The following is a 14,310-nucleotide window of genomic DNA, read 5'->3' as shown; positions in this document are numbered from 1 at the left end:
TTCTAGCGATGCTAGAAGCGCCGAAGACAGAGATGAGACAATGGGAGGTAATGTCAAATGCTGTCAGCTGAGGAGATAGTGACAGTAGCAATATCCTTCAGATAGAAGAACCGTTTCAAATTGGTCAATACAATTGCTACTACTGTTTCTTTTTCTCGTACCCTGTTAAGATTCTGTTAAGACAGTCCCAGGTCTGTCTGATATTTGTGCTTAGAATGTGCTTGAAGATATATATTTATATATATATATATATATATGTATATATATATAAATATAAATAAATATATATATATATATATATATATATATATATATATATATATATATATATATATATTATCCAGCAATTGACTAATTATTTGCAGTGGAATTCTTTGTCTTTATTTAATTTTATTAAAGTTAAATTATTTTCTTCGTCAGTTGTCCAGTTTTGAACCTTCCTTACCTGTCACTGAGAAATCAAATCCCATCACCAGAGATATTGATAGAGCAAACACGGAACAAATTGTGCATATGTTGGAGGAATGTGACAAAGAATTATTTGAGGAAGGATGGCATACGGATTCAGTGTATAAGGTGTGAAGTCAGCTTCAAACACAGTCACTCTTTCTTGTGTTTCCTTGTACAATATCGGAGATGAGGTCCTTGTCGCATAATTCTACTTTGTGTACTTGTGGTTTAAAGAGACTGAAGAATCCCTCTGTGATTCAGACAATGGTGGATTTAGCCAAAAATGTGGAATCAATTCTCAAGGTCAGTGCCACACAGGCAAAATGTTATTAATATTTAGTATTTAGTATCAGAAATGTATCCCTGCAAAGGTGTTTCAGACTCACTTTGAGGTGATGCTTTTTCCATGTCAGCAAAAGTGTTCATTTTTAAAGGTAATGAATTTTGCTTATGTTTTATGCATTTTTCAAGTTTTTGTCATCTTCATCTTAAAGGAACCAAATAGCTTGATTATTATGAGTGGATGTGGAACGTCTGGACGCATTGCCTTTCTGTTGGCGGTAAAAAACTCCATACCTCAGTCTGGATTTTGAAACTGTTTAACACTTTGTGCTGGTTTTTGCACTGATTTTAGATTTTCACAGATTAAACTACCCACGTCCATTTAGAATGTAAGAATATTGTTATACATGCAAAATATAAAATTCTCAGATGCTTGTCTCTGTGCTAAAGTTGTTCACCACGGCCTTCATGTTCTTAGACATCCTTCAACTCAATGCTTAAAGACCTGCAACAAAAAGAGATCTGTTCTTACATCATCGCTGGTGGTGACATGTAAGTAAAAAGACCATCTCCAGTTTGACCAGAATGTCACCATGAATTTGTAGTATTTTATAGTAGTATTTTTTAAACATGACTTTGCAGTATTTCAGTGTGCTGTTTTTAAAGGGCTTTGCTGACGTCACAGGAGGCCCCAGAGGACAGCCCCATACTGGGAGCAGACATACTAGACAAGGTGAGAGATAGGACAGACGAAGAGTTGTGTACCATACTGCAGGTTACTCTGGGATCGTTTTAACTCAAAATGATTAAAAATTTAACAGAATGACTTGACAGAATGAAAAGGATGGAATTACGTTCTCATATTTTTTCTTTGTTTTGTCCATTAAAAAAAAAAAAAAAAAAAAACAGGCACGTGAAGGGAAGAAGCATGTCCTTTTCATTGGAATATCTTGTGGATTGTCTGTATGCTCCAAGCTCTTTTCACTCAGCACATCATCCATCTTCAGCTTTTGGTTTTTATGTCTATTTCTTATGAAGTGTTTTAATTAAATGCTTCCAGTAATAATGTATTGATTTTTCTCAGTTAATGGCATTATCCTTTTCCCATCATGGAGGCCCCATTTGTTGCAGGCCAATTGGACTTCTGTTTGAACTGTGATGTCTTCACCCCAGTGCTAATAGGTTTCAACCCAGTGCACATGGCAAGGTGAAGATAGTATAACTGTATAAGATTTAACATTTCTAGATATATTTTAAATATTGTAAGCATCTAATTTAATACTATATGTAGTCCATATTACATAATAAATTGATGTTTGATCTTGACCACTTTTTTAATCTTCCAAGTAGGGCTGAACCAATACGAGATTGGCCGTTGAATTTCAAGAGGGTCGCAGAGAAAATGATGGAAAAGCAGGATTCTCAGAAAGCTTTCATCTTAAACCCAGCAGTGGGAGTATGTTCCCCTGAATCAGCTATTATTGCGCTATCACTAAAGATATCCCGGGTCGTAAAGGAAAGCTCTTAGCACAAGGGATTAGTCGATTTTATGAGTGAACTGAGCAAGGTTAAAAATCAAAACCCCTCTGCAGTGCAGATAAAGCTGAAGAGGTGTATTTTCTTTGACTTGAGCGAAGCTGCCAAGAAAAGTACAATTTGTGATTATCAGTGCTCTCATTTATTCAATAATGTAGCCAAGTCACTGTGTTGTGAATCAGGCCATTAGACATACTCATTACATTAGCAGTATTAGTGTACATGGATTAGAATTACAAATGATCCTTATGGAAACATTTTAATGGAGTTAGTTAATCACCTTTTTTATTCTCTCAAAGCCAGAGGCCATCAGTGGATCTTCTAGAATGAAAGGCGGGAGTGCTACAAAAATGCTACTGGAAACTGTGCTCTGGGCTGGACTTAACGCTGCGTACAACCGCAGAGAAATTACACCAGCGTGAGCCTTTCAAATCAGCCATCTCCATGTTCATGTTTTATGACAACTTTCTGTGAATTTTGTGGAGGTTTTGTCTGATTAGTTGTAATGTTTATTAATGTCTTTGTATTAGTGCTATGCTGGCCCAGATCAAAATGTATGAGAGGGCTCATGAATTCACTTACAGTCAGAGAGAGAAGATAGCTGTCTTGGTTGAAAAAGCTGGACTGAGGTAGGATTATGCCTCAACAGCTTACTCATTATCTTTGCTTTTAGTTTGATTTTCTCAAAAATAGTGTCAAATAGAGACATTTTGATGGATCTGAGGAAACATGGTAACAGTCTGTGTATATTAATGTAAAATGGTGCTTAATTGTTCTGTTTTGGCCACAGTTTGAAAGGGAAAGGACATGTGTATTATGTTGGATGGAAGACTCTTGGCATTATTGGAATTATTGATGCCAGTGAATGTGTTCCCACATTTGGCGCAGGTAGGGCTTTTCACAGAGGTGAAACATTAAGTAGATTACGCAGCAGTATCCTCTGTCCAGAGAAACTTTTGAATCATCTACACCATGTGAAATGGAAATACAGGGACAGGAAATAAAGATGTAGTTATGATGTCTGGATATACCTGAGTCTGATGCTACATTGTCATTGTACTAGGTTCTGAGGATATCAGAGGTTTCATCTATAATGGATTCCAGGAAATGAAGAACGAAGAGGGTGATCTCTCATCCATGGTGAGTTTACATCTATTGGTAACACAGTAAAAATATCCAAGTGAACACTGATCATGTGTTAAATCTCTCTGTGTCTGTCTCTCTCTCTGTCTCTGTCTCTGTCTCTGTTCCCCTCTCTCTCCCTGTCTCTTTCTCTGTCCCTCTCTCTCTCTCTCTCTCTGACTGACATGTCAAGGGATCACAGTTCAGGATTGACCACAGAGATTTTGTGAATGTGATTTTACCCACCCTGAGCAAGCATGACACAGTCATCTTTTTATTCACTGTGAACGGTGAGAACATAAAAACATAAATACTTTTGCTTTTCATTACTAAGTACTGTATGTGTCTTAGTATGTGTCATACTAAGACACATATAGTTATAATGACAGTGTCACTGTTCTGATTTCATAAACGCTTTTTTGTGTGCTTCACATCGATTAAATTTGTCTCCTAAGATGACTTGAATGAGGTGAAAGAGCTGGCGAGTCAAGTGAAAGGAAAGACATCAAACCTCCATGCTCTTACCCATGACTGTGTGGGGAACAGTGTTCCTGTGGGTAAAAAATACAGTGTTTTCAGTGTTCTTAGGTTATTTTCACTCTTTGTAGATTTCATTTTTATAAAGCTTCCATCACTTATTTTAATTTGCTTATTATTAGAACCCACATAAATCAAAACCACTACATTAAAAAAAAAAGTTAATATTTCAGGAGACCATTTTTGAGGTGTTCACAGAGGTCCTGAGATTCTCCTGGCCTTGTTCATCAGATGAAGAGAGCTCTGTCTTTATGGTATGCTACGCTTTTACCAGTGGGTTTTGTCCATCAGTTAACATTTGTGAAAGTATTCAGTTACAGTATGCTGATATTTTCTACCTACAGAATCAACAATGGGAGATATCAACCAAGTGGAGTCTTAATGCGATCAGCACGGGTGCTCATATTCTGAAGGGAAAAGTCTACAGGAATTATATGATAGACCTCAAAGTAACTAATAGCAAACTCTACAGAAGAGCTATTCACATTTTACAGGTAAGTGATACAAATGACTCTTAATTTCTTAATTTCTGTGGGTGTTCAAACCTGCAGTTACTGTGATACATCAATGTGATTTTGTAATATGTAGTAATGTAATCTGTAGTGTTTTGTTTACTGCAGATCTCAGTGCTGAATAGGTATTTTTGGATAATCGTCGTGTTTTATACATTTGATGGCCAAGTGTTTGATGACCAATCTGTTCGTGACAGGAAGAGTGCTGACAAAGTGTAATTACAATTACAGTCCAAGGTGATCCAAGTGACTCACTGTGATGATGGACTTTATGCATTTATAATATGTTTGGCACATTTTTAGTGCTTTACCAGCTGTTCCATGGTGCAGTGTGAAACGGCTCTTCTGAAAGCTGTCTATGATGTGGAAGAGCTGACAACAGAGATTATCTCAGCAGATGTATCAAAGCACACAGAGGTGGCAAACACAAGAGACAGGGTAAGATGTCATCATCATTGTCATCTTAACAATCACTGCTCACATCATCAGTGTCAACAGTATTTATGTGCATTGTGTATTATGAGTAATGCTCAATCTGATGGTAGACACAGATAAGGACTGTGCTCCACATTACAGGCTTGTGTTATTTGTTGTCACCACCATTCGGTTGGCAGAGCAGTTATTTCAAAGCATGAGGCTATTTAACTAATGTGACTATTTGTTTTGATGAGTGCATAGTGCTACCAATAAAGACATCACTAAACACATAACATATACACTCATCTACTCTACCATTGCTTTATGTACGTTAGAATTCCACATACGACAAGTCTTAAGTACGTATTTCATACCTAATTTAATACAATTTAATATTTAAATGAGTATTATTTTTTATCATTTCTAATTTTCATTAAAATACATCAGATTTGTGGCATTCAGATTAACAGAAATATGATTCAGAAAACTATTCAGATTTTGTTCATTCTTTTTAATAAAGCATTTTCATTTTTTACTTAATGTTTGAATGGCATGTTGCCATGAAAGGTCATCCCAACTGCGCTGGTGATGCTACAATGTGGATGCTCCGTCAAGGAGGCCAGGTCTCGTCTGAACAATTACTCTGTGGTTCGAGATGCTGTGGATTCTCTCCTGAGTGTCAAGTAGACCTGATACACTGCAGACTGCACTCAAACATCTGGAATGCAATGAAACAATGATTGCATTGTCCTCATCAAACTGTTGTCTGGCTGCAGTTTATTGCTGTTTAATTGAAATCTGCACACCCTGACTATATCTCTAAAACACTCCTATGAAACTGGAATGTAGAGGCTTCAGCTACTCTGACCCTGTCCGTTAAGCATCACTGCTAACTTTGAAACTAGAATGTCCTAGGTACTTGAAGTTCCCCTAGAAACTCAGCACTGGGAGAGTGCTGTGCTTAAGTATTTCCATCTGTACATTAAATTGTCGTTTAAATTGTCCTTTTGACCTTTTCAGAAATCTGATTAAAATGCTGCTGCACAAATTGACAATGGCACAAAGTGGAAGTGGCAGTGTTAAATCAGCTCCTACAGACTTAAAGTGGATCCAGATAAAGATACAGATAAGGCTGTGCGTGTTATGTTAAGCTTTTTCCTCCTATTGATTTGTATGGGAATGGCTTAACGTGACTTAATGTATCAAGACACTGAGCAATCAACCTTAAATTTCTCTCAGACTTTACAGGTCAGAAACATGGTCTTGTGCCAAAAGAGTAACCCTGTGATCTAAAGAAAAAGCAATACACTGTAAAAAAAAAAAAAATAAAATCCTAATTTTATGGAAAATTACTCTAAATTATTACGGTAGTTTTCTGTTTTTTCAAATTGTACACAAAACTCTGTAAAATTATGGACATTATCTGTAAATTAACTAAATTAAGTATTATGCCAATAATGACAAATTATATTTGTTTCTCATTTTTGTACAGAAAAATGACTATATTATTTATACAGTATTTTCTCTGATTTCTTAAATTACATACAAATTTATGTAAAATGACATTAATTATCTGTAATTAAATATGTAGTGCATAATATAAAGATTTATGTCTATACTAACAATTTAATGTTTTACCTTTGTAATTTTAAGGTAAATCTAATTAGTTTTATATTCATGCGTACTATTACATTCAAATTCTGTAATTCTGGATACAAATTTAGCAAAGTTTTTTCATTACATCAAATGTAATGCATAGTCTTTTTTTAAAGAGTGCAAAGCTGCAGTGCTCTCGAGGTTGAACCTTTCAGGCATGTTGTGCCTCTGGGCACACTCAATCAGTGATATCACAATGAGTAAAAACACATACAGTTAAGCCCCAAATTATTCATGCCCATGCCAAATTTGGATTTATAGTGAATTTTTATTTGACTAATAGGTTTTATCTGGCTGGAAATGAGATAAATAAGTGACAAAAGACAGTAAGATATTGTGTCAGAGATGTTAATGATAAATTTGACTATTTCTATTTTTTTGTACATTTTTACTAAAAATACTACGTCAAAAATTATTCATGCCCTTTGAAACTGTCACAAATTTTTGGTCTTGGTAATTCTTACCGTGTTCCAGAGCATTCTAATCAACTATAAATTGAGAACAGCTCATCCAGTAGTTCTCTAATCAGTTTCTAGTCAATTGCAAGTCATGGCTGAAACCAAAGAGCTTAGTGAGGACCTCCCGTTGCACATTGTGGCTGCTCACAAGATGGGGAAGGGCTATAAAGCCATTTCCAAGTGTTTTCAAGTGCCAGTGGCCACAGTGCAAAGCATCATCTAAAAGTACAAGGAGTTCCACACTATGAAAGATCTCAAAGGGCGGGGCTAGGAAGCCAAAAGTGACCCGTGTGCTGGCAAGAATGTGAGAGGCCAAGAAGAATCGAAGGATCACCACCAAGGCCATCCTGACAAATCTGAGCAATTCTGGTACCAACATCTCAAGGCAGACACTCCAGCGGACACTGCACAAGGCTTGTCTCCATGGACGCCGACCAAGGAGGACTCCACTTGTCCAAGACAGAAGAGAAGAAAGCTTTTGGTCATCAATTTTGTGGTCGGATGACCAAAAGCTTTCTTCTTTGGCCAGGTGAGCTTTTGCAAAGGCTAGGCGAGCCTTTGTGTGTCTGTCTTGGAGAAGTGGAGTCCTCCTTGGTCTGCGTCCAAGGAGACCAGCCTTGTTCAGCGTTCGCTGGAGTGTCTGCCTTGTGATGGCAACCTGCCTCACTTACTAGACCAAATACACAGTGGCTGCAAAACCTTTTCTGCTGGTCACCAAGCTGGCCAACCCAGGTCTGTCCAGAGCGGAAGCTCAAAAAAGCTGCTCCAAAAGGCCGGTGATTCAGTGAGTTTCTCCACTCTAAGGACTTGGCTTGGTTTGGCTCCGAGCCGTTTGCTGCATGTCATCCCCTCTCTCTCACCTGCCTTTCCTGTCTTTCTCTACTATCGCTATGACTTTATTGAAGGTTTTGATTGTAATAATTTGAGAAAAATCTGTAAAATAACTGTTTCTCTGCTGAACCTTTAGTGCTGTCACTTTATTGAACGTGTTTGATCATAATAATTCAGGAAATACATGTAGAATAACAGTGTTGCTCTGCAAAATCTTTAATGAAAATTTCTGTAAATTTGTTGCTTTTGTACTTTATTTGAATTAGGATATTTTACTTTAATTTTGCGATTTTTTTGTTTGGCAGCCACTGACCTGTCTTTTTAACAATTTTTATTTTGTTTGTTTTTTTTTACAATGTAGGTGCTTCATTAAACTCTTTCCCATCAACTGAAACAAATGGGAAAGGGATAAATTGATTCGGATGAGTAATCAAATTTCTTTTACACTTTAGTAGTAATTTATTAGTAATTAATAATTAATACGTAGAAATTTCTTCCACTTTAGAGTATGACTTCATCCTATTGCTTGTAGACATTTTCTATGATCAGTAAGGTGTGAAAGAAACATGCTCTTGGTCAGAGGTGGGGGTTTTTTTTTTTGGTACTTTAACCCTCTATGGGAGTTCGTCATTTATAAATGACACTTAGGAAAACTGCTAAAAAAAATAACACAAACTCTTGACCAATGAAATTGTCCCAAAAACGTGTGCCTTGACATTCCCTCTAACCAGTAAAATCAAAGTTTATTTAATATGTTTGTAACATTTGTTGCTACAAGGAAGTGAAGGAGACAAGAGCACATGTTGAGTCACATGCAGGAGTAGCACGATGGGAAGGTCATTTTAAACAATAAAAGATATAAAAATCATTTGCCAAAAAAATATTAGTAGATAGCTCAAACTGTTTTCTAACACTTCTAGTCATTTCATTTAAAGATTTCTAAAAATTAGTCTTTAAAAACCATTAAAAACGCCACGTCATGTATAACTGACAAAGTCCTATTAAGGGATAGAAATTTCCATAATGACTCCATCTATTCTTCTATTGTTATGATATAGAGGCGCGGACAATTTACACATATATCTCTCTTAGGTTGATGTTTGTAAGTTTTATGGCAAGGTGAAAGGCAAAGCTATGCCTATTCCTGAGGGCAGTGAGGACAGTGAGATCAGTAGCGATGAGGACAAGGTAGTTGTAAGAGTGGAAGACAGGAATAATGAGCATCAGGTAAGCAGCGCCAGTGAGAGTGATGGCAGTGAGGAAGGGAATGAGGAGAATGAGGAGCCAGACAGTGAGGAGAATCTTCAGCCAGGGACATGTCATAGGTTGTTGTGGAAGTCAGGAGTCCGTGCCCATTACCTGATCCCTGACTGGAAGATGCGTCTGGCTACAGCAGAAAGGGTGCATTCCCCAACCTATTACTTTAGGCAGATGTTCTCCTCTGAGTGTCTCAAACACATCTTACATCAGACCAACCTTTATTCTGTGCAAAAAGATGTTAATCTACCCCTGAACTGTACAGAGAAGGAAATGGAGCAGTTCATTGGCTCTGCCTTCCAGATGTCAATATATGGTGTACCAGCAACATGCATGTGCTGGCAGGCACACTTACGTATTGATAAAATAGCTGATGTGATGCCAATGAGAAGAAATGCAGGAAATGTGATGTACACCTGTGCTTCACACCAAAAAAGAACTGCCTGGTTGAGTTTCATGAGTGACAGATGGATGCATATCAGCAGGGGACATTTCTAACATATCCAGTGAGGAGATTCAGCCTGTTTTGTTACATGAATTATCATTGTATATACACAAAATTAATAATTCACAGACTTTTATCTTTATCGTTTTTGTTTTGTCAGAAAGATCCTGAAATAAAACGAATTAACTGATTTCTTAATAAAATATGTTAATGGATAATTATGCCATTGTTCATTAATGAATTGCTTTTTACATTGGGAAAACATGAAAAAATATATACCCTAATGGGACGTAGTCATTTATAAATGACGGCACCCCCCAAAAAAGGTCAAAGGTCATTTTGGGAAAGTGAGCACAGGAAATTTATTTTATGCCTAAATACACTTAAAATTAAAAGTCTTTGATTTTTTTCAATTAATATCCTTAATAAGTCCCATAGAGGGTTAAGACATGTTAAGCTATCTCCTCATACTGGGCTTCTGTGGAAAGGAAAGCACTTAATGTAAAATGCATTGTTTTGCTTTGGATCAGTTTTCCTCGGTCGTTGTTTTGGTACATGAAGTCACATTAATAACATTTTTGTCACGTTAAGCGTGTCCCAAGAAAGGCTTGTTTTTCTCTGTGGCCAGTGATGACACAGATAAAGTATCAGGGAAATTCCAATAATTGCTCTCCAATTATTTTTTCTCTCAGTACTTAGGAACCAGTCTGGCAGGAATGTAGCAGGTAGAGGGCATGTCGAGTGATTGTGCCATCGCCTCATAGTCATTTATGAACCTATGATGGGACCGCGTAACCATGGGTAACTCTCTGTGCTCGTGTAAGAAACGTTGTTGTTTGATGTGTATGGACCAAGAAGAGCCAGAAAAACCTCGTAGAGTGTTCAAGTCAGTATATGACTACCCTCGCCGAACGCTGAGGGACTTAAAGCTGAAAAAGGGAGACACGCTGGAAGTGATTGATGAAACGGAACATTGGTTATATGTGAGGAAATGTACAATTAAGGGCGAGAACACCAGAGACTCTATTTGTGAAGAGGGTTATGTGCCCAGAGAGTTTATCAAACCCGCCGACAGTTTGGAGGCAGAGCCGTGAGTATCGTTGTATAAACCTTGATAACAGCGTACAAGTCAGATTTCTGTCTTTCTTTTTTTCTTTTTTTTTTCCTTTTTTTGAACAATTACGTTTCAATTTTGACAACTTGTATTTACTTCGCCACTGAAATAGCATCGTGAAGTCAGTTTTTAATATAACACTCGGGACATCTTTTATTTGCATGACGTGATCATGTTTTTACTGTGCTATGTTGCAACCTGTTGATTATGCACGTCTGAAAAGGTTGCACAATGAACATGCATTGGTACTGTTGATCCACAAAGGACCGCTGACAGCTTTAAGATCCATGCCTAGGCCACGCTGTCATTTAGACCTTTTAGCACTGTAAATGACGCTGTAAATGATCTGAGCTGTAAGAAATGTGAGGAATGTCGCTTCGAGTCCTGTTTCTCAAGAAATACCTCGTGCCACTCTGTGTGGCGGTTTCCCTGTCACGAGCAGATCTTCTGTGGAAGTTCTAAAACACTACTAAACCAAAGAATATTGTAATTTTGTTGAAAGATTACAACAAAGTTGGAATTCTTCACCTGGTATCAGCAATAATGGAAAGATCTTGTGTTTCTAATGCTCAAACAAAAAAGGTTTTTAAAAGTTCCTCTAATCTTGATTTTTTTGGTGGCAACATTCCGGCAACTGTTTACTTTAAAAACCACTTGCATTGCTTATATTTCATTTATTATCCATTCCATACAACCCATTGGTTGCAACCTGGTGCATATTTGTGAAATCCCATGCACTACAATTTTACATATTGTAAAAGAAATAAAAATTTAATTTAACTTGAACTTAAGAAGTGTCAGTCTTCTTACAGGTGGTATTTTGAAAGCATCAAAAAGCGAACTGATGCTAAGAGATGTCTGCTGAGACCAGAGAATGGTGAGGGGGCTTTTCTTGTGTGGAAGAGTGAAGAAAACAACCAATACTACCTCTCAGGTATAACCTGTCATGAATGTTGTCATAAAGCCTTATGATCAACCTCAGCAGCTCTCACTTAATGTCGGCTGATGTGTTAGCTGTAAGTAAAATAGGTTGCCTCATGACTTCTGAGTAAAGGAATCTTTACCTGTCCTTTCATTTACAGTAAAGAATGGGCCCCATGCCAGACATTATAGGATTACCGAGAAAAACGATGAAAAAAGGTTCTACCTTGTTTCACGGAAAACGTTCCAAACCATATCTGATCTAGTGTGCTCATATTCCCAACATCAGGATGGATTGTGTGTGCAACTCACCAAGCCATGTGTAATGGTTAGTATGCTTAAACCTTTGGGAAAACATAAATTTTGGGTTTGACCAGTCATTGCTAGGTAAAGAAATAATGCTGTCTACATATGTCTATATTAATCATGGTTTCTTATTGAAAACGGTCAGTTGGATACTCCTGCACTGCATACACTGTCATTTGAGGAGGAGTGGGAGGTGGAGAGAAGCTCACTGAGAAAGGTGGAAAAGCTTGGCAGCGGGGAGTTTGCAGAGGTGTGGCATGGGATCTGGAATGACACAACAGATGTAGCAATTAAAGAGTTCAAAGGTAACAATTTAAAAAATGGGGCAGACGGTCTTCTTCCAAGAGAAGAGCACCCATATATGACCTGCTCAGTGTGAACATACTTAAATCTAATATTCAGAAGCTCATCAGAACCTTTTTATACCCAACTGCAGATGTTAGCCCTGACATCCTGACGGAAATAGCAATAATGAAAGAACTCCATCACGAACGCCTGCTGAAGCTCTACGCCGTGTGCACCGTCAGCAGACCCATCTGTATTATTACTGAACTGATGAAGAATGGCAGTTTGAAAAAATTCCTCTGCAGTAAATACAACACAGATTCATGTTCATTCATTACTTAAACACACACACAACACAAGTACATGGATTACACTCTTAGGAGATACATTAATTCTAAAAGATTTATAGGCAGATTGATTGTAATAAGGGCATCACCATGTCTTTCTTCTGCCAGGTCACAAAGAGGCGAGGGATATTGAGTTTTCTCTTTCAATTAACTTTGCTGTTCAGGTAAACAAATGCAATCTTCACTGTATATGTTTATATTTTAACTTTCTTTAAAATTATTTTTCCAGAAATTTAGCTAGAAATTAAAAGCTATGTATGTCTGTTCTTCAAAACACTATGCGTTCTCAGATTACTGAGGGATTGACATACCTTGAAACTAAGAAAATCATCCACAGAGACCTTAGAGCTGACAACATTCTGCTCACTGACATGCTCTCATGCAAGATTGCTGATTTTGGCTTGGCACAGTTTACATTCTCAGGAGGTGAGAAAATAACCAAAGGTAGGTGAATTACAGTGATAACTGTCTGTAAATAAATTGCACCTAAGTATATGCTTATGCATCTCCCATAGACATCACGCTGACATCCTGATTCATACAACAATCTCTCTCTTGAATAGGAATTAAACTTCCTGTTAAGTGGATGGCCCCTGAAATTTTCAGTGGGGAACAATACACAAACAAATCTGATGTCTGGTCTTTTGGGATTGTCTTGATGGAAATCATCACATATGGTGATGAACCATACCCAGGTATCCAAAAGGCAGTTCAGTCAGTGTTAAGTTTACCTTACCATCTTTATTTGCAACCAAAGATTACCAATGTGGGATCAAAAGATTTCTTCCCTTTTCCCTTTTTTTGTTCTCAGATAAAGACAAATTGTCCTGCATACGTGATATTCAGAAAGGACACCGAATGGCAAAGCCACTTGACTGTCCTCAAGAACTTTATGATATTATGTTGCTTTGTTGGGGGACAAATCCTGCAGAGAGGCCAGCATACAGAGAGCTCCAGGACATGCTGATGACTCTGATCCCAGAACCCCTCTCTGAACTTGAGTAGAGCTCAAGTAAAAGTGCTGGGAGTTGCAGTGAGATCCAGTGCATTCTCTATCCCAAGATCCAGGAAGATGAAGCTCATTAGTGGGCTGTGTACAGTTTTATTACTGTCTATCCATTTCTATAGTTCAATGAACTATGTAAATGTTTTCAATGGAATATTTCGACCTAGTTTTAACTAACCAGTAATGTTATTGTTCTTTAATCAGTATTACAAGTCTGAAAAAAAATCTGTAAATTTATTCTTTGTAAACTTTCTGAACAAAACAAAATAATGGATTATTGTGCGTCACTGTAGTTTCTTGACTGAATGACAGATAAAATAAAAAGCTATACAAACCAAAATATTCTGTGGAAGTAAAGAAGTTCTCTACATATAGCAAGAATGTGTAGTAAATCTTAAAAATAGATAGCAATAAAATATATTTTAATTTCAATGTATTTTATTCTAATGTATTTTATTTTAATGTATTTTATTTTAGTGTAAAACACAGCATTCATCCTTGGCCTCCCTTGGGGTCTGAGTGAACACTAGGAAAAGAGATATACAGTATGTGTTTGAGAAACTAAGGCAGGTCTGTTTAAGACTAGCACAACTTTCTAAATCAAACTAAAGCCAGTATGTTTTTGGTTGAGTCCTCAGTATCTCGATGAGGATTGTCTTCCATGATAATTACAAGAAATAATTATATGTTACAAGTAATTGACTGGATAATTATTTGGTTGTCAAAAATCAGTCTTTAGTGGTGATGTATTCTTTTGGTTTTACTCAAGTCACGCAACAATTGGCTATAAAATTTCAAATTAAAAAACAGTAACTTCTGTAAATATTG

The 14,310-nt window shown here is 37.1% G+C and overlaps 2 protein-coding genes across 2 annotated transcripts; both read left to right on the top strand.

The window, feature by feature from the left end:
- The first annotated feature begins 8 nt into the window (after positions 1-8).
- Positions 9-5,543, top strand: gckr (glucokinase (hexokinase 4) regulator). Its single transcript, XM_030779404.1, has 18 exons — positions 9-47; positions 421-576; positions 685-753; positions 945-1,010; positions 1,211-1,284; positions 1,399-1,465; positions 1,642-1,695; positions 1,848-1,939; positions 2,083-2,188; positions 2,568-2,686; positions 2,799-2,897; positions 3,059-3,156; positions 3,332-3,408; positions 3,584-3,680; positions 3,846-3,943; positions 4,272-4,421; positions 4,743-4,877; positions 5,424-5,543. The coding sequence occupies exons 1-18, from the start codon at positions 9-11 to the stop codon at positions 5,541-5,543; spliced, it is 1,716 nt and encodes a 571-aa protein (XP_030635264.1).
- A 4,757-nt stretch (positions 5,544-10,300) lies between these two features.
- On the top strand, positions 10,301-13,481 carry LOC115823086 (tyrosine-protein kinase SRK3). The gene is made up of 9 exons (XM_030787096.1): positions 10,301-10,593; positions 11,430-11,551; positions 11,700-11,866; positions 11,990-12,149; positions 12,281-12,433; positions 12,585-12,640; positions 12,767-12,920; positions 13,040-13,171; positions 13,288-13,481. The coding sequence occupies exons 1-9, from the start codon at positions 10,301-10,303 to the stop codon at positions 13,479-13,481; spliced, it is 1,431 nt and encodes a 476-aa protein (XP_030642956.1).
- The last annotated feature ends 829 nt before the right edge of the window (positions 13,482-14,310 follow it).

Source organism: Chanos chanos, chromosome 1 (genome assembly GCF_902362185.1).
Source record: "Chanos chanos chromosome 1, fChaCha1.1, whole genome shotgun sequence".
NCBI lineage: Eukaryota > Metazoa > Chordata > Actinopteri > Gonorynchiformes > Chanidae > Chanos > Chanos chanos.
This window is presented reverse-complemented; position numbering and strand designations above follow the sequence as displayed.